Source organism: Balearica regulorum, chromosome 1 (genome assembly GCF_011004875.1).
Source record: "Balearica regulorum gibbericeps isolate bBalReg1 chromosome 1, bBalReg1.pri, whole genome shotgun sequence".
Taxonomy (NCBI): domain Eukaryota; kingdom Metazoa; phylum Chordata; class Aves; order Gruiformes; family Gruidae; genus Balearica; species Balearica regulorum.
In genome coordinates, this window is record NC_046184.1 from 66,914,585 (window position 1) to 66,941,545 (window position 26,961).

Here is a 26,961-nt window from a genome sequence, read left to right on the forward strand (position 1 = left end):
GGCTAGTAGTAAAGGTAAGCATGTACATAAATGCTTGCAGGATTAGATCCTTAATATTTAAATTATTTCTGATTTTAGGATCAAAGGTATTACAGTGATTACTAACACTAGAACCCCTGCTGTAGAAGTAATGAATCTGTCCACGTACATTCACTGAAGAGGTGCACTGCATGTCTATGCATGAGTAAGAATTTTCAGTCTTCATTTAAAAATATCAATTTGTCATTTCTTTAGGTTCTCTTAAGAATCTTAGACCAGTACAGGCAAAAAGACTATGTTGCGCCACGTGTTCTTCAGCAAACGTTAAATTATCTGAACCAAGGGGTTATTCACTCTGTAACATGGAAGCAAATGAAGCCACACATACAGGTCAGTGCATAAAACTCAGTCATAAACACTGCATGTCATCAGAGTGATTAAAAAACAAAACAAAAGAAAAAACTCACCAGTTTTGCAGTTTGAAACAAGGTTTCATGAATCTTTTATGCAGCAATCGATCTGGGCAAAAAATAGCATTTCTACACAAATCTGGGGGTTTTTTCAGTATTATGACTAACTACCTCTTATTGTAGATATTGTTAACTCAAAGATTCTGTTCCATAAGATCTTTATTTTTATTTTTTAAGTCTGCCAGACAGTCATAATGTTCTGGCTTTTATTAATTGCTAGTGTTCAGAATTGTCTGTAGATTTGGAAATTCGTAACTGATTGTAGTGCAAAGATAGTGAGCAAAGAGAACGTGAACTAGGAGGAACTGAACACTGTTTTAAGGACATGTATTATAAGTGAACTAAGAACAAGTGAAAAATGATTTTCATGCTTTTATTTTTTCATATCATAAGCTCCCCTGTTGTAGTTGGTTAATCCCATGACTGTTAAGACGAGGGACTCTGAAATCCATTCTCATGTTAGGTGTTGCATTGGTGAGATCCTTCTGCAGAATGCAATGTTCTGCTGTTTATAGACTGTGTCTTGAAGTATATTTTGTGCATGGTACTGTATTATTATACTGTTAGTTTATATAATTCCTGCTGTCTGGGACTGTTGCAAAAGGCAAGTATGTATATTGTAAGTTTATTCCTGTTAGCCAAAATAAAAGAGGACTGGTTAGAAGAATTTTACTTTTCAGAAAAGTAGGTCTAGTAAATTAGTGCATAGTGGAGAGAAGCTGTGCTGGACTTTGATTTTATGTGTACTTATGTGTATTTGACTTCTCTAATATTAGAGTATAACAGAAGAAGTGATATTCTCTCTAATGTGCTACAAAGATGAGGATGAAGAGCTCTGGCAGGAGGATCCATATGAATACATCCGCATGAAATTTGGTAAATGTTTGTATTTAGCATTTATTTTCTGCTTTCCTCATAACTGTACACTATAATCCCAATTAACATCATGGCCCCTGTAACATCTGGGTCTTCACCAGTGTTCTGAACAATAGGGGAAAGAAAATTTGTTTCTTAAATCTCACCAATCTGTAGTTAAAAGAAGAAGGTAGATCACGCGAGTTTTGGCCATTTGGCTGGTAGCTTTAAACTAAATGATTCTCTTAACTTTTTTTTTCTACTTCACATGGGCCCAGTGCAGCCCAAATGGACTGACTTGCTCATTTTTTAATGCCAGTTTCAGAATCCTGAATAGCAGATGTGCCAGCTGTCTGCAAGTTCTTGCAGCTCTCACTTTGACCAGAAGAGGCCTGACTTGCTCTTTCCCAATTGGAAATTGTTAATGTCTTCAGGCTTTTTTTGCCAATTATTATTACTAAATTATAAGATAATTAGATATATGTATTCTTTCAGAAGACACAGTGCAAAATCTTAGGCATATCACATAGGACCATATTATGAATAATTACTTTTATTAAAAGAGTCATGTCATTGAAAAAGAGAAGGGTACTTTAAAAATACAGCAATTTTAGCTGGAAAATTCCAGCAAGCCAGTCACCACAGAGATATGTAGCATTTGGGAATTTTTAATTAGTTGATTGGGGATTAGCATATGTGAAAACAGAATTTACATGTTCATAGAATAATAATAATAAAAAAAAAAACCTAGGAGAGTTGTTAACCAAAAAATTAATCACGATATAGTGTTGATCACTGGGGTACAAATATGTTGCTGATTTTTGGTATATGAATTCAGTTCTTTCTGTGAAACTAGTGAAGCCTATTTTTGTGTGTAGCTGAGTCAGATTTAAATACAGATTTAAACTGTATTGTGGAAGGTAAAAAAAAACAAGCATGAAAGGACATTAAATTGAACTTCAGTGAGGCACATTTGGGTTTGGAAAAAGAATTCCAGTGATCTGGTAGTATTTCTTAATCATGTTTTATCTTCAAGTTCTCAGGAAAAGTTAGTGTGTAATTTTAACCACATTTTAAGATTACCTTTTTAGAACTTTTTATTTAATTTCAATTTCTGTAGGGATGTTTGGATTAGAACATGTTTGGCAGCACAGGTTTTTATTTCAAGATATAAATTATATTTTCAATATGATTAAAGGAGGTTTACTTGTAATAAATGAAGCTAAAAAGCTTCAACTTTCATCAGATTTAAAACTACCCCAGATCCAAGTCCATTTTACATAACAAAAAGTTTTCCATGAGGTTTTAATAAAATCAAGCCAAAATTGTGTACATATGGTATACAGATGGTACTGGAATGTATTGTTCTTCCTATAGTGGTTTTAATTTACAAAAAGCCAGAATTTTTCATCCCTTAAATACATCGTCTCAAAAGAATTAATGAATAACTAATGCATTCCTAATAAAGGGAATGATGAGAGGTCAGTAGATTTGGAAGACAAGAAGTAAATGCTTTCATAAGCTATATGACATAAACTTGAGTCTGGCTCTTTAATGAAGACAACGGTGTCTATAGTTTTGAAGTTACATATTCACCCTGCTTTTGTGATATCCCACAAACAAGATGATGTATAAAAAAATTATTATTGTGTCATTCAGAAAAGGAACAATTTCTTTTTATTTTTTTAAAATTTGTTAGATGTATTTGAGGATTATGCATCCACTACAACAGCAGCACAGAATCTCCTTTATACTGCTGCAAAGAAGAGAAAAGAGGTATGGAACTAGTGGTTTTTAATGATTTTAAGTTTTCTTAATAATGTTATTTTACGTTAAATTCGAAGATGCTACAGAAAGCTAGTCTTGAAAAATCTACTTGCTAATACATAGTCAAACACTTTCCTGGCTGAGTGCTATCAATTTGGGGAGAATGAAAATATATGTGAATAAATAAATAAATAAATGGATTCCTTGTGCAGCTTTAAAATTAACCTGCCGGATATGAACTGAGTTGGAATACATCTACTAGTATTTTCCCAGTTTTATAAGCAGCCTCTGTCATGGCTGTTGTGAGATTCCCAAACTGTAGCAGGGGAAAAAATGAACCTGATCCTTATTAATTTTCACTGATGCTATTTAAAGTCCTGTTGACAGCAATGAAATTAGCAAGAATGAAACCAGTTTCATATAGCTGCTCTTTAAATGAGGACCTAACTTTTCTGTAGATCTTTCTATACTTACAGTGATCAGTGCAAAAGTGCCAAGCCATGGAAAGCATATGTCAGTTTGCTGAAAACGCTGAACTTTTTTCTGCGTACCATTTTAGCATCCAGTAAACACGGAGAGCTGTTTCCAGATGGATTTTCAGAGAAGAGCATAGTCTTTATGTCAGGTGCAATAGCCTATGACCTTTCACTTCTTTATTGTCAAAACAGTGCTTGCCCGCTGACCTCCTCATTTTCATAATTTGTACTGAAATTGTCAAAATGTTGTAATATCTGAAAAGCACATAATGGGTGTGGAAGTGACATTAAACAATTGGTTTTGCCAAGAAACCTTTCCAAGTCTAGTCAACTTTAGAAGTTATTGCCAAAATCAATAGATTAATATAACTTTATGAGGTTTTAGTCCAAGCTGTCCTTGAATATGCATATGTTCATACATACATGTGCACACGCATACGTATTTATATATATGTGAGACAAGCCGGGAGAGAAGTTAAGGGAAAAAAAATGGGTGAGGTACTGTTTGAGCCTCTTGCCTTCTCATGACCTTTTGTAATTTGCCTCAAGACACCAAAAATACCTTATTTACTATTGCTGATGTGAAATTTCAGGGAGATTCATTTAATTTTGACAAGTTTGGCTGAAAAGTTGAAAAAGAAACCTTCTAAATTTTAACTATGGAAAGATGCTACACATAGTACCTCACAGTTGCTTTGGCCAAGATGAAATTTCTACTTAAAAATATCATATGAATTTTTTAACTTAATGCTATTAAAATAATTTGACAAAAGGAGGTTGTGTGTTTTCTATCTTGTATAGGTATTACCAAAAATGATGGCATATTGCTACCAGATTCTTACAGAGCCAAACATTGATCCAAGGAAAAAAGATGGAGCTTTGCATGTTATAGGATCCCTAGCAGATATTTTACTGAAGGTAAGTGGGTAAAGACTTGAAAAAGGTTGGTAATTCTTATTATCAACTGCCATTTCCAATAAAAAAGTCTTAGCTTATAAAGTATGGCTAACCTTTAGCCATATTTATAAAGTCTGTAGAGAGATTGCACAGTGCAGTAAGAATCTGAGGGTTTTTCTTTAAAAATATTACCATTCTTTCCTGTTTGTTATATTCCCATTTATTGGCAGATTTTTCTTCTCAAGTTTCTCCAAAGCTCTTTTTGTTTGCTACAGAACAGTCCCTTGGTCCTCCCCTGCTTTACTAGTAAAATTGAAAGGTTTTAAAAAAGCAAACATGCATTCCATCAATAACATTGCCTATGATTCTTTAGCAAACTCCCTAACAGCCTGCACTATTGTGGGCTTCTTCTGGGTCCAGAAAAATGTTCACTTAACATGTTGCAGGAATGTTTTGTCTAGCTTTCCAGCTTTCTTACCCTACAATGTGTGGCTTTAAGTCTTATTTCATCAGCCAGTTGGGAGTTTTGAAAATAACTGGAAAGAGCACAGAGCTTTTATCCTTCCTCCATTCTTTATAGACAGTATCTACAGAATTCTGAGTATTTTTCTGGAATTTGAATACACATTTAAGCCACACTGTTGTTTTGTAATGTAATCTTGATTACAGTTTGCCTTACGCTTTTGTAGATGGTGGAATCCAAAGTGTACCCTCTCTCCATGTCAAAAGTAACTACCAAAAAGTCAGCACAGTTAGCATGAGAGTGGCGGCCTTGTGCTGGAGGCTTCCTTTTTAAAGTAATTTATTTTACTTTCTGTAGTTGTCTCTCTGTGCAGGATGTGTCTTCATTACAAGGCACATCTTGCCAACATATAACATCTACTTTTTACTAATGTACCAGTCCACGATCTGATCTGAAATCCTGAAACATGAGTAACTTTTGCAGAATTTTTGTAGATTGTGTTGCATTGTAAATGCCCTCCCTTCTACTGGTAGTATAGCAGTGAAAGAGGAAGACATTGTATGTATTGTGAGGAGCCTTTCATCTTGACTGACGGCTTCTAAATGCATTTATCTCTGTCCTGAGAGGGAAAAAGGGATTTATTCCAGTATACTGCTCCTATGAAAGCTGGAGAGGGACTGTTGACAAGGGCATGTAGTGATAGGACAAGGGGTAATGGCTTTAAACTGAAAGAGGGTAGATTTACGTTAGATATAAGGAAGAAATTCTTCACTAGGAGGATGGTGAGGCACTGGAACAGGTTGCCCAGAGAAGCTGTGGATGCCCCCTCCCTGGAAGTGTTCAAGGCCAGGTTGGATGAGGCTTTGGGCAACGTGGTCTAGTGGAGGGTGTCCCTGCCCATGGCAGGGGAGTTGGAACTAGATGATCTTTGAGGTCCCTTCCAACCCAGACCATTCTATGATTCTATGATTCTATTTGAAATTTTCAGTCTTGAAACATGAGGTTATAATATACTTTATAAAAGAATAATAATCCCCAAACACTGCAGACTTTTCTCAACTGTGAATTTGGGATTTGTGTTTGGGATTTGGCAGATTGAAAAATTCCATGAACTATTTCTGCATAGAATACTCGATTTATAAGTGCTTTCTGGCCTATGAGCTGACTGAGATAGAGATTGTAAGGAGCTCGTAGATGCAATGACCTTGCCTTAGCCACCTGGATCGCCACAGTGGCGCCAGTTTAGTGCATGCAAACCTCTGATTGTGTGCACAAGAGAAAATTCTTTTCCCTTCTCTGTTTTTTTTTCTCTGCTTAGTTCTTCATCTGCCTCCCTGAGAAAATGATGTATGCATTAGTGAAGTAGAAGTGTGATCACCTAAGATACATTTTGTATTGAATGTTCCCTTTCACCATCTTCCTATCTTAGCCACTGAATCCTTCCTTTAGCTGGTAACATAGTCCCCAGCATGTATCTTTTCTAGTATCCTGGGGCTATAGGTGTTAGGAAAGTCCCAGGTCTCCATGCTGGTGGTCCTGGCTTCCTGTCAATATCTTGGGATTTAGTAAGGTTGGAATAATGAGGGATAATATTCAGTGAATATCCTTCTCCAGCCAAAGAGATTTCTATCACAAAGGCGTTATCTTAGTTCATTAATAAACATGAAAAAACGATGTGAGTTACTATTGTAGTGTGTGAAATAATTTGTTTTGATGCTTATAGTAACAGTAGGTCATTTGAAACTCAGATCTATTTCATACTAAGCTGATATTGGTCTTCAGCTATGTATGTACTCCTTTGTAGGTAGAGTGGAGGTACTAGGTTATTTATCGTAATTAATTTTTAAGAAAAATCGCTGGAATCAATTGCCTTAAAGAAAATGAAAATTCCAGTTTACAATATTGTAATGAGTAACGTAGAGTTGAATATTTTATATACAGTTCTTTCACTTACCTGGCTTTGAACTTGCTATGCTTCTGAGTTTTGTTCAGCTCGAGGTACGATGTCCAGATATCTTCGTGAGAGAATACCTTTATTACATGGACAAGTCATTGTATTTCCATGGTTCGTAGTTGAAATGGATTACTGACTAGAATTAAGTATGTGAAATGAATGGTCTCCAAAGTTAATTTTTATTTACACCAACAGAAGAGTGTCTTCAAGGATCAAATGGAGCTGATGTTACAGAATCATGTATTTCCATTGTTCATGTCTAACCTGGGGTACCTCAGAGCTAGAGTAAGTTCACCAGTTATATCAATTTCACTATTTGCCATGATTCTTTCCTTTGCAGTTTGACTTCATTCTGACTGTTAATGAAAGAAATAAAGCAAATACATAGTAAAATTTCAAATAATGACCTTGTGCAGTAATTTTTCAGCATTTTGATTTAAAAAATGAATTTTCAGTTAAATGAACTGATGGAAAGTCTGTGTTATATTATTCTTTACCTCTTTGATCAGACTGGAGAATTTGAGCAGTGGTTGTGGCCCTTTTGTGACCATTTTTCATTAGCAGATGTCACTAACTAGAGCACTTGGATGGCTGTGAAGAATAGGTAGGATTCCCACAGAGCAGATAATGTCAGTTTGAGTGTAGCTTGAAGAAAATCTCTATGTGCCCATATCAGTCGTAAACAAACAGTTAATTTTCTTTAATTTCTGTTCTGATTTTTTTTTTCCCCCAGAAGGACCAAAACAATGAATGCCAATTATGTGCATACTGAATTTACTGGAATTTGGGAAAGGAAAATAAAGAACTGCTTGAGTGCAAAAACTGTTATGTGTTACTATATGAATACACCATAATTAAGGAAAAAAAAAAGTAGTACATGCAGACAGAGAGATAGTTAGCATTGGTTTTGAGTCAGCTAAAAACATGCTAAAAAGTTCAGTAGTCACTAACTTTCATTTCTTTTTGTCATGCAGTCCTGTTGGGTACTTCATTCATTCAGTGCTTTGAAATTTCACAATGAGCTAAACTTGAGGAATGCAGTAGAGTTGGCAAAGAAGAGCCTGATTGATGATAAGGAAATGCCTGTCAAAGTAGAAGCAGCTATAGCTCTTCAGACGTTAATAAGCAACCAAGAGCAAGGTATGCCACACTGATTCATCAATTGTATACACTGATTGTATTTTATTTTTTTTGTGGAGATGAGGAGGTTGGTGCAGATTTATCTAAACATTTCTACCATTTAAAGACATAGATTTTTGGAACATTTCATCATGTTTAGAGAGCTTCATTTGCTCATTAGTTACTATATACATCCCAGAATTCTGACAGCTCTCTGCACAAAGGAAGTTAGAATCCATATATTTCTTTTAATAAAGTAAATAGCACCTGTCTTTGTTTTTCTTTAGTGAAGTGAAATAGTGTGTATGTTTAAGAATGAATGTTGCCTATGTAGGAGGGCATGTATTCCCCCAGAACAGTGGATTTTTGTTGTAGATGATGTTTCAGTACTGAATGTGGTAAATGTACAACTCATTTACTTTGTTAGTCTACTAGTTATGGGCTGTAAAAGTGCCTTGGGTAGGTTTTTTGGTTTATTTGGTGGTTTGGTTTTTTTTTGCAAATTAAACTTTAAAAAATTATTTTGTTCAAGAGTAGTCAGTTACCTAGTAGTTTTGAGGTACTGTGTAATTCTGTTTACAGGTAGTTGTTTTCACCTAATTTCAATTGTTTTTTTAGCCAAGGAATATGTGAAGCCTTATGTAAGGCCAGTTATGCAAGAGCTCTTGCATATTGTTAGAGAGACGGAAAACGATGATCTTACTAACGTAATCCAGAAGATGATCTGTGAGTACAGTCAGGAAGTTGCTACCATCGCCGTTGACATGACTCAACACCTGGTAAGGGACAGTAGTAAAGTAACAGTCCAGTCAGAAGTACATGCCTAGTTCAGTAAACATTTAAGGAACTTTGAAGCGCACGCTGTTCAAAGTAATCTTTATAAAGGTCCACCTATAGTATTCACAATATTATTTTTTTCTTTATGAAGCATCTTTAAAACTTGTAGGTTTTTCAAAGATAGTGAATTTTGTTACTGGTTTTAATGAGCCAAGCTCTTACTATTTAACATTTAAAATTACTTAACATAGCCAGACTTCTCAAAAAAAGAGGAGTTTTTAATTTTCTATATTCCCCTTTGAAAAACAAGGAGCATATTTTTCAATGCTGACAGCTCTTACAGATAAGGCGTTGCTGCTGTTGCATTAGCTGTCTTGGTTATGCATGACAAATTAGAAATGTGAGTTTGCTCTTGAGTGTCAAGTTGGTGTTTTTCACAGGCTGAAATATTTGGTAAAGTACTTCAGAGTGAGGAATATGAGGAAGTAGAGGACAAAACAGTTATGGCCATGGGCATCTTGCACACAATTGACACTATCCTGACAGTTGTGGAAGATCACAAGGAGGTGAGATTTTCTTTCATATGTCTTTTCTCCTGCTGTTCCCTCATGTCTTCCATTCATGACAACAAGCACATATGTGTTTGTTGCATCGCTTGAGTTGACATGAATGTGCATTTACTATAGTAGGATGGTGAATTAGTACCAAGTGATCTCTGACAAATTTGAATTTGAAGCCCGGTTTACTTTTGTGATTTCTTAATTGTTTAGCTCTCAACCTTGATGGGAATTTATATCCTGAGGATAAAATCCTTAGCCCTTATTCTGGTAAACACTTCATCGGGTAATTGTATTACAGACTGTTAAAATACATTTTAGGGAGAAATACTTTGTATAAGGCTGATTTTTTTTACAATGGTGACTCATATTTTGTTGTTTACCCAGCCATTCCTTGGATAGAATTCCTAAGAATTGGTCTCCTAGTTGTGGTGCAATCTAAGTCTACATTTCACATATTCAGGGAAGAAAGAGATTCTTTCTGCTCATACCACCTGGTCTGACTGAGGTAGGAAGGAGTTCAGTGACTGACCAGAGAGACAAAGTCAGTCAGTAACTTTAAGCTCAGTTGGCATTAAAGTGCTTTGTCCTAGATTGTTTTGCTTCCTTGATTTACAATGAAAAAGTTTCATTGCAAGCGTGAAATCTTTTTATGAAGCTTATAATTTAAAAATATATTAATTAAAATACTAATTATTTTCTTGTAAGACCATTGTGTTCCTTTGAATTTCAAAACATCTTTCGTTCCTTTGCAAGAACCCCTTGCATCTATTGAAAGCTAAAATGAAATCTGGTAGCTAAGCTGAGAATCAGGAATGATAGTCTGAAGTGGATCTTCAGGTTTTAGCCTAGGAAAACCTTTGGGGTTGAGGTATTTTTGGTATAAACTTAGCAACTTGTTTTTCTGTTGTGTGAAGCACAAACTAAAATATTGTGCAGAGTGCTCTTCATCTCAGGATCTTAAATCATTTTAGAAGTGATATAAATGATATAGAAATGATACATGAGGCTGAAAACTCTTTAGAAATTCCTTTCCCTTTCATCCATCATTAAGTATGGAGAGAGTCTAGGGGATGATGACTTTTGAGTCAAGTGTCTGAAGGTAAGTGGATGAATCTGTGATCACATACTTAATCCCTTTGCTAGAACAAGCCCAGAAAGCCTGACATCCTGCAAGATTATGTCTGCAATGAGTGACCTGTGGTAATAACATGGAATGTCTGTATTTGCTGGTTTTAATTAGACTTATAATGTGGCAGTATAGTTCTCCTTGTAATTTAGTTTAATTCGTAAATGTAGTCTCTGTCCAACATGGCAAGGCTGAATCCCAACTTCAACACAGTTGTGTGCTCCCAGTTTTTGCATGTGTTCCTCTTGCTGAGCCTACTCTGGGAAGTTCTCCGTAGACCGGAGGCAAAAGCATCTCTTCTGTTCTTCCTTTTAACCCCTTCTACTTCAGAATAGAGGCTTTATCTCAAAAACTGAGTACAGTGTTACTTTATATCCAGACAGGACAACAAATACAGTTTTTGATAGGATCTGTAGAATAACCATAAAATAAGATTTTATTTAAAATAAAGAAAAATGCTGTGACAAGTTTTAAAGCAATACTGTTTATTGAAAGTTTGAGTACTTCCATCAGTGAGACCTTATTTCATAATGTTGTGATCATTAATGCAGCATTTAAAAAGTGATAAAAGCCATTTTACTTTGAAGAACTTCTCAAGCTGAGTTAGTCAAATACATTGATTGAATTTCTGTATTTCTAAGTTTTTAAATAAACTGCTTTATGTTTTTATTTCAGATAACTCAACAGCTCGAGAGCATTTGTTTACAGATCATTGGCCTCGTTTTGCAGAAACACGTTATAGGTATGTTTTAGAGATAATTTTTAGAAAAACATTACATGTTTTTACATTAAAAAATCTTAATTATTGCAAACAATACTATCTTCCTGAACAGAACTTCATCTTTTTTGTGTGTGTGCTTCTTTAAAGAAAAAATTATGTTAATTTTCAGTTATGATTTGTTTCTTCTGATCTCTTCTTGTTCATTAGTCAGGCTGGTTATTGTGTTTTGGAGGTCAGACTCACAAGCAGAATGTGCAGTTCTGATTGTAGTTCTAGCTAGCTGTGTTAAAGGACAACTACTACAATTACATTAGTATTTTATGGACATGGTCTGCGATTAAATTACTGCTTTATCAGTACCCTGCACTGAAGAGCTACACAGATTTGTGATAAGGCCCTGAAGAGTAAACAAAGCTTGAGAAAATAAAAATATTTTTCAGTAAATCATTTAGAAGCGATGTCTTTGATGTGCTGGTAATATATTTTTTTGTTGTGTATTTATGATGAAAAACTATGCATATTGTTCTAACTATAGCCAGCATAAGGCCTATCTAAAAGAATCTTTTCCAGTTTGTATTATTTTTCTACGTATTGGTTTAGTTACTACTTACTGTCTTCTAGTTGTTATATGACTCGGGGCTTGGTTTCAGATTTCAAGGTATTTGCAAGCTAAATTTATTTTTAAAAGCACCCTATTTCAAATTGTTTCTCATTTCCAGAGTTTTACGAAGAAATTCTCTCCTTGGCCTACAGCTTGACATGCCAGATGATTTCACCTCAAATGTGGCAGCTTTTAGGTGTTTTATATGAAGTGTTCCAGCAGGATTGCTTTGAGTACTTTGCAGGTATCATCACTTCTGTTCTATTGATGTTTCCACTGTTTGGGAATTCATCTCTAAAAGCCACCTTAATAAGGGTCGCTTCCATTTAGTGGCTTGGTTTAAAATGATCATGTATTTGAGTCATGCTTTGACCGTCTGTTTAGTGTGGGAGTATAACAGGAGCATATTTAAGTAGGAGAAGCATGTTCAAATCTGTCAGTGTGATCAGTTATTGTAGGAGGTCCTGAACTCAAAGAAAGCTGAAATACACAAAGTTAATGTGAAAATACAAATTAATTAATTAAAATGTAGTCTTATTCTATTTTCTCTTCTGAGAATGCACCCTGCATGGTGCACTTTATGAAGAATTCTGCTAGAATAGACTTTGCAGAGTTTGAATTTCCAACAGTATCCAAGAATCTGAGCTAATTAATTCCATTACAGGACTACAGCATCACTGATTAGCACTTGTGTGGATTAGTTTGTAATTTTTTTCTCTTTCACTCTCCCTGTTCTGCAGATATGATGCCTCTCTTGCATAATTATGTGACCATTGACACTGATACTTTACTGTCTAACCCAAAGCATTTAGAAATCATTTACTCCATGTGTAAAAAGGTAAGGCTTCTGATTCTTACTGTTGCGCTTGTCACTGGTACTTAACAGTCAGATTAGCGGAGTGACCAGGTGGTGGCCAGTTATTTCAGAATTAAATGAAACTTGGTCTCGGCTCAGTTCCGAGTACACATAGCACCTTCACACTTTTTAAAGTGATATGCTTTTCAAAAAATTACATGCACAAATCTGTGTGGGAGAAAGTTGTTGTTCGTCTTGACTCTCTTCTATGAACAGCTATTTTGGTAAGTAGAGGAATTAATGAAGCCTGATTTCCTTGGGTTGTGTATCTTGCGATTGGATTCTCTAGTTGTCAGCTAACGTGCAAGCTCATTTGAAGTTCTTCCTACATTTATAATGTTTCTCTTTTATGCTGATTCTCTCATGTATAATAAAGTGTGAGATCACACTGCAATCTTTCTCTGATTTGGGGCAATATAGAGAGTTAGGCATCCAGCTACCTGCTTATTTTTAAGAAACTTATAGAGATTGAATGTATTTGGGAATTCTGCATCTTTGTCAGGTTTGATTGACACTGACTATAGGGTTAAAACGTGCTGAGCAGCAGTCAGTTTCACATATATGCGCATATACATAGAGTGATTGCATACATCTGTTTTGAATCAGAAACTAGCCCAGAGATAGGACTTCACTTTGCCAGGCTGTTAATCTGCCAGTGTCTGTTAGAACTGAGGTAAAAAAATGGAAACAGAATGTGGAAAACATCAATGATTCTTATAAGTAACATTTCCTTTAAAAAAGGGGGAAGCAGTGACATATAAAGAATACTAACATTCATAAAGAACGATAGCAATGTCTTCCACATTTTTAAATTAATCTTTAAACACTTATCCTTGTTTATGTCCCGTAGAGGTGATTTTTAATGTGTCTTAATTCCTTACAAAATATAGCATGAATAGATGTATATATGCCATGTAGAGGTTTTTTGATGTATGCAGGTACAGGAGCACTTCCTTTCAAAGCTGTCAGTGATGAATGCTGATAAACTACATTGTCATTCTGGTTGTTAGGTATTAACAGGAGATGCAGGAGAAGATGCAGAGTGCCATGCAGCCAAACTCCTAGAAGTAATTGTTCTTCAATGCAAAGGACGGGGTATTGACCAGGTGATACATATTGAACAAGTTTTCTATTTTACTGGTTTCCAATGACAAGTGTATGATTCCTGCGAAAAGCAGTTGGAAATAGAGAATTTGAGGGAAATGTAAAGTGTAGGAATGGAGAGAAATACAGAAAGAAGTAAATGAGCTCAGGAGAGTTTTATGGTTGAGGTTTGGGGGTTTGGTGGGGTTTTTTTGAGATTAGCAGGCATGACGGGAAAATGTATATAGACTGAACAGTAAGGGTATCATATAATGTGCAGGATTGTCTTTTTTTGCTTTCTCCTAATCGAATTTCCCTTTTGATGCAAAACACATATTGTTAAAACTATTGGGGCTGAGAGGTTAACTATACATATCCAACTACTGAAGCTGTTTCTTCAAGCAGTATGAACTTTGTTCTTTTCAATATTTTGAACTGCTCAGTGCATCTGGAAATGAAGAATTTTTGGTGTGGCTGGATTGTAATTGCTGGGAAAAACATTATCACAATTTTCCAAAGTTTCTTAGAACACACTTTTAGATAGTAGTCTTTTTCCTATTAAGGGCTAAATTCTAATGGTCTTCTGTTTTACATAGCGCTCCAGCTTAATTTACTTTAACATATAATGTTTGATGTTGCCACAGTGCAATCCATGGACTTCAGTGATAAATTTTCAGTTAATTTCACTGAAACTAATACAACTTTACTAATGTAAGTCTGAAGTAATTGAAGATAAAAATGTTCCCCAAAAGATTTTGTTTTTTTAAAGAAATCTGGAAGAGATTAAAGAGAATTGTATGCATTTGCATTGAAATAAGTTTGTGGTGGAAGGCTTAATTGTGCTCCACGACTCTGTGAATTAAAATGGTTGCACACTGAACTGAAACTCATAAACTAAAACATTCCTAATGCTCCCCAAATAATTATAAAGCATAAACCTGCACATTGAAATATATGTAGATGTTTATTTCATTGTGTAGAAATTTGTGCATACTTGCTTTTATCTAAATTAACTTTCTCATTTCAAACTTTTTTAAGAAATTTAACATCACTTTACATTTATTAGGAAAAACTTTTATTTTTCTTGCAGATTTAGGTCATTTCATTTTTAATGTCTGTTAGTTTGGAAATCCTTGAATATCTTTATTCAAAGATGAGAATGTCTTTAAGTTCTTTTCTAAATCTTTATACACGCTAGAACAAATTCCACCAAATGGCCCCAAATATTCTCCTCCGTGTAGAGAATAACATTGGCAATTTTTAGCTCAGAGAATAGCTGGTTTCAGGAAGATTTATAAGCATGTAATCAGAGGCTTAAAATGCATTTATACTAGGAAGTGAATAGAATGCATTTCTAGGTTATACCTGGACTTCAGTTAACTCTGGAGATCAATTCTGATAAAAGTATTTTAAGATTTGTATCATCTGGCAACATGTGTAATGCCTGTCTGTTGTTGTTTGATTTTGGTTTTTTCCTCCTTTATATTTATATGCCCAGTGTATTCCACTCTTTGTGGAGGCTGTTCTGGAGCGGTTAACTAGAGGAGTTAAAACAAGCGAGCTTCGTACCATGTGTCTTCAGGTTGCCATAGCCGCACTCTACTACAATCCTGACCTACTTCTGCACACCTTAGAGAACATCAGATTTCCACACAATCCTGAGCCCATCACTGCACAGTTCATAAACCAGTGGATGAATGACACAGATTGTTTTCTTGGGCAAGTATTGTGTTTTTTTTCTTTTAAAAGTCCATGGTTTTGATTTTTTTTTGTTCACTTCTGTTTGTGTCCCTAGTCATGTTGACCAGAGAGTTCTTATTCCTTGGTTAGTCTAAATAACAGTAATCCACACCAGGTCTAATTGCTGTGATGCCAGTAAAGGTGACCTGTGTCCATGTAACTTTTCTGAGTCTGTTGAGCTACATGCTGAATTTTCTGTGTTGTGAGGATACAAGGGTACAATACATGATCATATTTCAGAATTCTTTTAAGGGCCTTAATCACAAACTATCTGCTTCTCCAAGAGATGGTCCAGCATGCATTGAGGGAAGTATTCAGAGCTGACCAGCAGGATTTCAGTGAGATGTTAACCTTTTTTCTGAAATGCAGTGTATATGAATTTTCTGTTCTATAATTTATAAAGTATTTTTAACTGCTCCATTTAATGTTGAAAAAGCATTATTCTGTCCAATGAATCCCACATTCTGATTTTAATCCCTGTGAGTTGTTCATGATTAACTTTGCTTATTTATTATTATTATTGTTATTGATGTGCTGGCTGTTTAGCATACTCCTGAACTTAAAATTCATTCCGACCTCCCTTGAACATGTGTGTACACTGCGCTAGTGTGCACTTGGGGAGAAGCTGAACAGTTGTAAATTAAATGAAGGTGGACACAGCCTGTCATCGCATAGCTAAGCATGCACGTGATGCTGGGCAGATGTGAAGTCCAGTGCTCGATGGTTAGTGCTTGCCTCTCAGCGGAGATGTAGCGACTGACTGTGAGATTCAAATCCACTTAAGGGCAGACAGTCAGATGTAGTTAACAGCTTCCTCTCACCTTCCTGCTACGAATTACCTTTTGTCATTGGAGGCTGACATCTGGCTGCAGATGTACAGATAGGTTTAGAACGTGTCTTCTCTTTGCACAGTCAACAAAGTGAAGTGTCAGCTTGCTAGGAGTCATGCCATGCACAAGCATGGGCCAACGCAGGCAGCTCCTGACCCGTAGATGCAGACCTTATTATAGATTGTCATTCTTCTCCTACCTGTTTTTTATTGGTACAGTCTTGCCTTTCCAATTCTAAACAAGTCTCTGGGGCGCTTCTTATAAGATGGTTTCTCCACTCCCCAGTCATCCAAATAGCTTTTCTCCATACCAATTCTTATTTGAGTTAATCTTTCTTGAACAGAATTATATGCCATCTTGGTATAGCTGCATTATTGCCTCAGTGTCCATCTTGAATTTAGAACTGTGTGGTGCATTATAGCGCTGCGTTACCTTTTTCATAACTGCAATAAAACAGTGACTCCCAGCCCATCAATGACCAACTGGTATATGCGGGTTTTGCTCTCAGCACGTCCTTTGTAGTATTTTTAAAACACATATCAAATGTACAGAGTAAAAATTGTTTTCATCCCTCCTCTGTCCTAAGTACATGGTTTAGTGGGATGAGGATGACAGCGCAGTAGTTTGCAGCATAGACTACCTTATTTCAGGTCTGCACGTTAATTCTGTCTATTTTACTAGAATGAAAACCACTTGAAGATACCAGAGAAATTGCCTGCTTTGGCATGTCCAGGCTTTGTGCAGGTTCATGTCTGTATTTGCAGGTATGACCATAGCAGTCTCTCCTTGAAGAAAACAAAATTAAAAGTACTAAATTAAATAGATAAAAAGTGGGGAAAAAATTTCTTCTTCATTATAACAAAACTGGACAGTTCATATTATCACAAGCATTCTGACTTCTTGTACCTGCTGTGTATACAAAATGTCTACAGTACTTTCTATATCTTAAATACACATCAATTAGAGGGGTTACTTGAGATGGTGACAAAGAAAGCATAAAGGACCCAATGTCCCTCATTTCTTTTGGAGTGCCAGTGGCTGAAAAAGGGCACCTTTAAGTCTACCTCTCCCACACCTTGTGGTAATAATATTGTTAATTACTAAATTAGTTTTATATCTACTGACTTTAGAGAAGAGCAAGACTTTTTAGGATTTCCATGTACTGATCTTTTTTTTTATGACTGAAGCAAAGTTTTTGAGATTCAGCTCTTTGTGCTGTCACTTTTCCTACTGCATATCAAATACTGAACACATACAGAGACAGTATGAAAGAAGATATTCCCTATAGGTGGTAAACTTGTCATTCCTTTTTAAAAAGAAATAAAAAATGAAAGAGATTTATAGCCTTAAACAGTTCATCCTAGAGCATTCAGTGAGAAACTAGTCAGCTCCAGAGGGGAAGAATGCTGCAGATCTGACTAGGCTCCAACCTCAAGTACTCCTGTGAGCTACAGCTTAACTTTCAGGTCTTTTGTGTTGCTTTTCAAAAAGTATCAGCTACTGCAACTACTGTTCCACTAAATTCTTCAGAGCTGAGGAAAAAGTTGACAAAGCCTATGAAAATGAAACATGAGATCATGATGCTCCATTCTGCTCAGACTCTGCACTTGAACAGCAACAGATTAAAATGTATCTCTTTGATCTGCTGCTACCAGCAGTGAAATAAATATCTGTAATATTGCTTAAATCTAAAAATCTTTCTTCCTTCAGTGATGCCTCCTCAGTGTGTGGCTTGCAGGTGTAATGTTTTTGCTGTAGTACTGCTTGTCAGGCACTGTGATGTGATGTAAGGGACTTCCTCCCTTTCCCGCAGGACAGCACTGCTTCTAGAAGACCATTGGTTTCAGTAAGGGTAGTAAGGGTCATCATCTGAACAGCAGCCAGATACTCCGAGGCCTAACTGAACAGGAAAAGACACAAATGCAAACAAAATCTGGCTTTCTTGAAACCCTTCTTTGGGTCCACCCCTGCAGACTTCATGTCTTCCTCAGTGAAGACAGCAGTGCAGTCCTTTTTCTCACCAGCTGCTTTGGTTTATAGTTGGGTTGCTTTCCAGGGAGAGGCAGCTTTAGGCTTAAAGTCAAATCAGTGGGAAGACTCACAGATCCTAGAGAAATTGGAGAAGGTCAGAGTAGATCCACCTCCAGGTGTGAAGGACCAGGTGAATCTTACTGCCATGTCTTTGTCAGCCATGCAGGAAATCTATGGCTTACTGGTAACAGTGGCTCTTTAAGATGCTTGATCCGCATAAATCTCACACCCCTCTGTTCTTCTTATGCTCCTGTGAAGTCCTAGTACCTGTGGATCCTGCTCTGCCAGCAGTAGTGTTGTGTGTGTCTGCATGCTCTCAGGCTGGAGCCGATGGTGTTTGCCAAAAGCATGCAGTATTTCTTGAGCAGCACTTGTGAACGCATGAGATGGAATCTGTGAGAATAATACATATTGGAGGTGGTGGTGGGGAAGCAGTTACAGTAAGATAAGTATCTGTTCTTCCATGTTATTAAAAATATGAAAACTATTTAAAACTGATTAGAAATTTGGAATGTTAAAAAATTATCCAGGCAAGGAGATCTCAGAACTCATTGTATAACTACGCATAAATCCAGTATATCATTGTGGATGTTACACATCTGTGGATGTGTGCCCATGATGCCCATGTACCACAGTACATTGTATTTATTTATTTCTAAATATTTTCTACAGTAACTTAAAATTGAATAAGGGCCAGGGACTGAAAAGCCATTTGTAGAAACATTTGTTCCTTACTGCTTTCCACCATTACCCCTGGCAGCCTGAAATTTAGGTGAGACTTCTGCTTGACTTACAGTTATACTAAAAATTCTTCTGTAGAAACTGGGGTGAAAGGAAAATCTAAATAAATAATTTATTTTTTTTTTAGAAGCTGAATGGGGCATTTATTTGATAGGAGTTTAAATAGTTAGAAATCCTATTTTTCTCAGAGTTGTATATAAAATCCCCCACCTTATACAGGAAAACAGAGTTGGTTCCAACTTCGCAACTAGAAGGAAATGGCTAATTATTTGCAGTTTGCCCAGGGACTGGATTGATGTAATAGAAAGCAACTTGATCCTCACATAAAGGAGCACAGCAAACCAGTAAAGGAAAGGCTTAGTGATTTCCTTTTGAAATCATTTCAGCTCAGTTTAAAATACAAAAGATTCTTAGATCTTTTTGTCCTGTATTGGAAGGAAGTGTATTACCAAGAAAAGGTCCTGCAGATTATGAAGACCACACACAGCTTGTTAAAAATAGACTTGCCTAGGAGTTGGGCATTGCACTGCCATGTGTTGCATGTTTAGCACTCCAGGCTTGATACACTCTGGAGGGAGCAAGCAGAGTCTGTGATTGTTAGGGAGGACTATTGTGTGCTGCTGAGCAGGTAAGTACAGATCTCAAAGCACAAAGCCCTAAGGAGAATTGTGTCCAGGCTCCCTCATGCAGACAGAAGGGTGCTGAAATAATGAGCCTTGTGATAGCAAAGGAATGGTCCTGAAACCATGCATTGCCATTACGAAAATATGTAAATGACATAAACAAACCACTGTTTTGCTTGTTCACTCCTGTGGGTACTTGATATAGCTGGGGCGTAGCAGAATGCTGAACTTAGGCAAGGCGGATGCTTGTCCTGTTGTTTGTCTCTGCTGGCAGGTGGAAGAAAGAAGTCTCCTTCTGGCTCAAGTTCACTAAAGATGGCTTGATGCCTGGATTTTTGCTGTCCTGCTGGGCCTTCTAATAACATGCATATTCTGAAGACATGTGTTCATTCTTACAACTTCTCTGTTTAGAAGCTTGAAAATGGAGCATGACAAATATGCTGTCTTTTTTTTTCTATTTGGGCTGCTTCCTAATGATGACTCCTTTTTAAACAGCAGTGCTTGGTTCTTGCACTTTCATTTGCTGCCCAGAAAAGATAATTTACCATGAAGCTAAACCACTAATTACTAAGATTTTTTTTTTTTTTTTTTTTTTTTACTTTTTACTATGTTGCATTTTGCAAATGGCATTGTGTAACGGTAGCTTTTTCAAATGTATTATAAAAGGTAGTGCTAAGTGTCATTAACTACTCTGGTGCATGTACACTGAAATTGCTTCACGATACATTTGGGGCTTAAAGAAATTTCATGGCTTCCCAGTGTGAAGATGCGGGGTAGGAATCTTGTGGATAGATTATAGAGCTTTGGTCAAACTTGGATGAAGGTGCTGGCAGAGAGAGGAGGTAGAGAAAGTTCCTTCCTTTTGTACTTGCAGTAAGGACAACTCTCCCCAAAAGCTATGCTTCATTCATAGGTGGCATCATCTTTAGCTAGGATTTTGGTTTTCACAGTGTTGGCATGAGAGCAAATGGCGATGAGCTTGTTTTCAACATAAATAAACTGACAGGAGTAAGGGGTTTAATTTCTTTTTGTGAAAGCAGACCTTGTTCCCCTGACTCAGTTTTCTCGGTTGGTTTGTATGCCCTCTTTTGTGCCCCATTCCTTCTGAAAAGAAAGTATTGCAGTTAGCAGTGATGGAATGACGCTCTTTGCCTACTTGCATTTTGGTACATTTTTCAACACGTGTAATGGAGCAGCCAAACCAAACATGACAAAGTGTGTCGTTTGATATGCTAGTTGACTTTGTTTTTCTTGGAAGATCTTCTGTGATCATAATGTTGCTCATGGTCATATATAATTTATTGTTATTGTCAACTACTCTGAGAATGGAGTCACTTCACTAAGCCCTAACAGGACTAATAACATGGGAGGTGTAATGAAATCCCTCCAGATCCCAAGCCTTAAGTACATGTAAAGTTCAGAAAGCTGTAATACATGATCTTCAAGAATATTATAGTTCAGTAGCAGGTTAGATGGGATCTTTGGTGACCTTTGCTAATCTTTGTAAGCACTTTAAAAATTGTATTTCTTTAGCAATTTTTGAAGTGGTGGATTGAGCTGGCTCTTCCCCTGTAATCTTTATTGCAGTCTGTGGCACGCATCTTGTTAGTTTCTTCTCTCTCAGCTTGTATCCTCTTCCTTCCAGAGTAAAACTGATTCAGTAATGGAAGTATCTACCGAGACTCTGGAGGATGGCCATTTTCTGTCAGCTCTGGAGGTTTGCTTGGTTTCTGTAGATCTTACTGAAGCTTCTTGCTGGAAGCTGTGCTGCAGAAGGCTTGCACAGAAGCTGCCAGCATCAACTTGAACAGTTCAAACAAAACAAGCTCCTCTCAAGCTCTTAATAGCAAAATGCCATAACGTTAGAGAAGAGTTGAATACTGCTGGCATTTGCAGTAAAGGAGAACCAAAGAGTATCTGCAGAGGCAGTAGAAGAATTTTTCCCTGTCTTGTTTGCAAATAACTTCTATTTCTGGAAGTAAAAATCAATTCTTATTTTTAAGAGCATAGGCTCTTACCTAGTTTCCTGGCTATGGTAACATAAAAATCTTTGTGCTACTAATTTCATTTTCTTTCCCTTCAATTATATATCGTTCATTTGTTTTACTTGAGGTCTACTCATTTGCAAGTTCCCTGTTTGAGTGTACTGCCAATTATTCTTGATATGGTGGAATTATTTCCCTGCTTTCACTGGAGTTAGCAATGTGTCTCACGTTAGTGTCAGAAATTGGGTGTATAATACAGCCATTCTGATGGACTCTTAAATACAGCTAGCCCTGTGGCACTCCATAAAAGCACCCTACAATTCAGTGCATTCCTGCTTGTCATTAATTTTCACTAATAGTCTTTTTGCTAATTTCAATCCCTGCAACAGTACTGCTATGGAAGCCAAGGCAAATTAATTTTCCATCCTATTTAATGATGATAATCTGTATCAAATGCTTTATTAAAGACAAGATATGCTACATAATTATTAAACAATATTTATTTAGCATTACAAACTTTGCATTTGGTAATCAGAAACAGTTGTTCCAGGAATTTGACCAGTGCCTGAAAGGTATTTAATTGCTATTGGACAAGTACTTTCCAGTGGGGAACTTGCAATCAGAACAAAGGAGCTTCAAACAGACTTTGAATGTAGTCTCTGTGACATTGTCTCTGTCTTCTGCCACGTCAAGCACCAGGACTTTAATCCTCTCTACATACATTTCCTTGCAGTGAAAATCTGTTTTTTGTCTAATGAGTGTGTGTTGTTTCAGACTCCATGACAGAAAGATGTGTATAATAGGACTGAGCATCCTAATGGAATTGCAGAACCGACCGCCTGCAGTGGATGCTGTGGCTGCCCAGATTGTGCCTTCAATCCTCCTCCTCTTCCTGGGCTTAAAACAAGTTTGCGCCTCACGAGAACTCACAGAACATGAGGATCATGCTAAAGACGAAAAACACGTTGCAGAAGATAATGGTAAAATCTCCCCTTTTCACATTGTGGATTTTGTCTGGATTTAATTTAAAGGGGGTAAGAAATTGCAGTTCATTTTTAAGACTCATTAGTCTGCTGAAAATAGCTAGGCTTACTGGGTGCTTGAAAGAACATCTTAGGAATTGATTTTTCCTCCCAAAATGTAATCAAAAGGTTTCAATATATAACAGCTAACACTTTGTGAAAGGGTAGTATTGGTGTAAGAGTAACAATAAAACTTGCAGGCCCACTCTTCTGGGTTGTGAATGTGCTCTGTCTTCTCACATAGGCAGCAGGAGTTTGCCAGGACTGCACTGGTTATATTCTCAATTCCTGGAAAGAAGCTGTTTCTAGTACCCAGCTATTTGAAAGACCTGTTCTGGTGAACTTTGAAGGAAATCCTAGCAAGTCTTCTTTGTCCAAATGGAAAGTGATTTGTAAAGTGGAGTTTGAGACAACTGAGGTTCCTGGAGCAGACAGACCTCTTACTGGTGTGTCTGACAGAAAAGAAAAAAACATGAAAGAATACCTTGTGGAGGGAATTGTGGGGCGTGAATTTTACACAGCATTGCAGGCAGATATGTGTGACTGTATTTGACTTGGAACACGAGACAGATGATTTAAAAATCTGAAAATTAGATTGGATGTAAGCAGATAATGTAATCCACTCAGATTTCACCCATGATTGTTCTGTAATGGAATCACAGAATTATTCTCAATGCATGGAAATACAGTATGGAAACAGCACAGTAATTTTCAAATCTCTGTCCTGTGATTCAGTGCTTCTGCTTGTTGCAGATACAGTCATCATTATTCTTTCTAAACTGTTAACACAGGAAGAGCTGAAGGGTTGGAATTGGAGGGGACTTTTTTTTTTAATCTTGATTATAAGTCAGAAATAATTTTCCTTAAGTAAGAAATAGCAGTGTTGAGAATTGCATGTTGGAGTTGCATTTAATTCAGAATATAATAGTTGTTTCATAAGGGGAATGGAAGGTAAAGCTAAGCGAAAGATACTCTTTTAAGTTTGTTCAAATAAAGGAGCACTCTGAAGAATAGCAGGCAGACATTTGGTCTACATCTGGTTTTCTCTTTGTTTTGTGTCAATTTGTGAAGTCTATGCAAGTCTCTGTTTGTTTGTAATTTAAAAAGCACAGCGATGGAACACTTTGTCAAAGACACATTTCCTCAAAAATTTTGGATCCTATTATTGCACAATGGCTGCATAAATGAAAGAAGAAAAATGCTGCCAGTTTCATATTCCCCAGGTGTGCTTAGAAACAAAAGTTTGACTGATCTTGAACATAGGAAACATTTAACAGCTTCATTTTCCCAATTCTTCTAAGATTTTGGGGGAAGGGTGTTAACAGAGGGTCCCCTTTCCAGCCAAAACCTAGATTTATTAATTGTTCTTCATTCATAAATCATTTTTCCTTACACTTTTTAAACTTTGTTTTACAAAACACATCAGAAGAGATACCGAGTGATGAGGAGGAGACAAATGAAGTGAGCCAGGCGATGCAAGAAAACCATGGTGGAGGAGGAGGTGGTGGTGGTGGTGGAGGTGGAGAGGAAGAGGATGAAGATGATGATGATGATGATGACTGGGATGAAGATGCATTGGAAGAGACTGCTCTTGAAGGGTTCAGCACACCTCTTGACCTTGAAAATGGTGTTGATGAATACCAGTTTTTTACACAAGCACTTTTAGGTATGTGTTTGCTAATTGGCACAATGATACAACATGATGAAATAGTTTGGAGATGTTTATGGTCACCACTGAGAAAAACCCTTTTCTTTGTTACAAGTAATAATTTAGATTATTGAGACTCGAAAATGTTAGTCCTAAGATTTTTTGATTTACAAGTACTGCAAAAAAAAATGGTACTAAGTACAACCAGAGATTAATTCTCTTCATGTTCTCTTTCAGAACTTTTCCATCACAGCCTGAATAAGTGGGACTCGGTCACTAGAGGGACTCCTATATATAGAAATATTTGTCACTTTCTAGATGTTAAAATCATAATGGAGAAATAATTTTCTTCCTTCCCAGTTTGACTAATCCTGTTGCTTTTAGTTTTGATACAAGTTTTAAATTAAAAGATTCACTTCATCGTTGTCCATGAATATTGGCCACATGGTTAACTTTCTGTTTCAGAAAGCAGAGGATGTAATTAAGTTCCCCAAAATGAATTGCCTCTATTACAGTGGGGATTCTACACTAAGAAAACTGACAGGAATACTGAGCCTCTTTTGCAGTGCAAATTCTGTTTTAAAACTGATCAGGGTTTCTGTGTGTTTCATTTTATTCTACTGATGTTAACTTGCAACGTAACCTGATAATCACTTTTTATCCATTCCTGTTCTGACAGCGGTGCAGAGCCGAGATGCAGCCTGGTACCACTCACTGACAGCACCCTTGAGTGAGGATCAGAAGAAACAGCTGCAGGAAATTTATACATTAGCAGAACACCGGCGAAATGCTGCAGGTGAGTCACTTCTCTGGGGCCATTTTATCTGTTGCAGCTATGTTGAAACTGCATCTCATCTGTAACAACAGAGAGAATAAATCTCTCTGCTAATTAACATTTCCTGAGAAGCGTGAGTAGGATATTGCGCTTGTATTATCCCTTGCCTGGAAGTGTGTGTTATTCAGAGAGATTACTGTTGCTTCTCATTAATTGCCCTCTCATTGACGTGTGCTGCTGTTTGAACAGGGTACGAACTAGTTTTGCACAATCTGACATTTGAAATGAAGAGCAAATTAAGGGAACATCTAGCTGTCAGCCAGGCATTTGATGAAGATTACTGTAGATTGTTATGTGTTTAACAATTTTGTAACTTTTTAACCACTAACAGTACCTTCACAGTCAGCGTAAGGTTTTAGATATTTAGAAAGCTTGCATCATGGAAAATAAATACAGATTTAATCAAAAAGCACGCAGGATAGTATAACATAAACTTATAATGTAGAGGATTAATTTCTCAGCTCTGTTGCAGAGGTGTGTGTGTTTATGCGTTTAGAGAAAATCTGAGTGTAATTTTTGACTGCCGCTGCATTTAGGGAATGAATCAACCCAAGAGTTTTTGCCACAACTTTGCATTCTTAGCTGAGCTGTATTGTCTCTGACGAAAGTGTTCTCTACAGACTATTTTTCATAGCCTTTCCCTTCTTTGAATTCTAGAGACTAAGACAATAGAACAACAAAGTGGCTACACATTTGACAACAAAGGACTGATCACAGCATTTAACTTTGCTGGAAGTACTCCTGGTGGCAACTGAAGGATCAACTGCAAAGGTCAATGGGAAGGGTCTCATCATTACATTTTCTTGAAATCATCATGACTTCTGAGTGATAGGGGAGGGTAATTTAATGCTGCTGAAAGTTTTCTGGAAAATAGCAGTGTGCTTCCCCCACCAGAATGCTCTTTCTAACCAGCTACTGTAATGTACAAATTCTTGTGGTGTTTTTATAATTTGATGGACTGAAAGGAAACATTTGTCCTCAAGGAACCTGAATGACTGGGAGGGGCCAGGCTGCATCTAATTGAGTTGCACTTCTCAGGTTTTTGCTGTGCAGAATTGATAGATTCATATGGATAACAGTGCCTTCTGTTGTACATGGATTGCCTGAACAAATGGATTTTGGAGTGCATTATACTTTTTTAAGTGTAAGGACATTTCTTGATACACTGTAAGCCTTGGTTCCGTGTTTTCCTGTCATCTGCTTTTTACTACTCAGTTTAATTGTTGTTGGTTGCATACACATTGCTGGATTCAGATTATGATCTCATCTTCCCTGTTTGGTGCAGACCAAATGTGCAGAGGGAGTTGCCTGTTGGAGTTGCAAAGCATACACTGGTTACGTCAAAGGGTCTTAACAAATTGCAGATTTTCCCTTGATGCAGTAGTCTTAAATTATTTCTCTTAGCCATGAAATCAACTCGCTTGAGTTATGATGGCATGGCAGGTGGCTACCCTAAATCTACATGGATATTACCTCCTGCCTGGACAAGTGGTGTGGCCCTCGCATGTCGATGTTCTACACGACAACTTTTTATTTCCACTATTTTTGATGAATATTGGATTTTACTTGGGATTCTATAAACCTCTTTCCTGTTTTGATTCATTCATTCTATAAACCTCTTTCCTGTTTTGATTCATTCATTACCATTCCAGTGGTAGTACTGAATAATGTGGTACAAAATATTTAGAATATTTTATTTATCTTGATAAAAGAAAAACAGCTCCAAACTTATTTCTTCTTACTCTTACACTTCTGTGATTGAACTTCTGGTCTGCATTCCATTTGGCTGTTCTTGACCCTTG

General features: G+C 36.7%; 1 protein-coding gene across 1 annotated transcript in view; it reads left to right on the forward strand.

Moving 5' to 3' along the window:
* IPO8 (importin 8) overlaps nucleotides 1-26,741 on the forward strand; it is a 47,393-nt gene extending 20,652 nt beyond the window's left edge. The window contains exons 9-25 of the mRNA XM_075756223.1: nucleotides 235-369; nucleotides 1,226-1,325; nucleotides 3,004-3,080; nucleotides 4,349-4,465; nucleotides 7,057-7,146; nucleotides 7,836-8,001; nucleotides 8,599-8,759; nucleotides 9,198-9,323; nucleotides 11,119-11,185; nucleotides 11,884-12,009; nucleotides 12,506-12,603; nucleotides 13,632-13,727; nucleotides 15,203-15,423; nucleotides 22,429-22,634; nucleotides 24,103-24,342; nucleotides 25,004-25,120; nucleotides 25,817-26,741. Of these exons, the coding sequence (XP_075612338.1) occupies nucleotides 235-369; nucleotides 1,226-1,325; nucleotides 3,004-3,080; nucleotides 4,349-4,465; nucleotides 7,057-7,146; nucleotides 7,836-8,001; nucleotides 8,599-8,759; nucleotides 9,198-9,323; nucleotides 11,119-11,185; nucleotides 11,884-12,009; nucleotides 12,506-12,603; nucleotides 13,632-13,727; nucleotides 15,203-15,423; nucleotides 22,429-22,634; nucleotides 24,103-24,342; nucleotides 25,004-25,120; nucleotides 25,817-25,914 (2,241 nt within the window). The 3' untranslated portion in view covers nucleotides 25,915-26,741. The remainder of the gene's footprint in view (nucleotides 1-234; nucleotides 370-1,225; nucleotides 1,326-3,003; nucleotides 3,081-4,348; nucleotides 4,466-7,056; nucleotides 7,147-7,835; nucleotides 8,002-8,598; nucleotides 8,760-9,197; nucleotides 9,324-11,118; nucleotides 11,186-11,883; nucleotides 12,010-12,505; nucleotides 12,604-13,631; nucleotides 13,728-15,202; nucleotides 15,424-22,428; nucleotides 22,635-24,102; nucleotides 24,343-25,003; nucleotides 25,121-25,816) is intronic.
* Nucleotides 26,742-26,961: the final 220 nt, after the last annotated feature.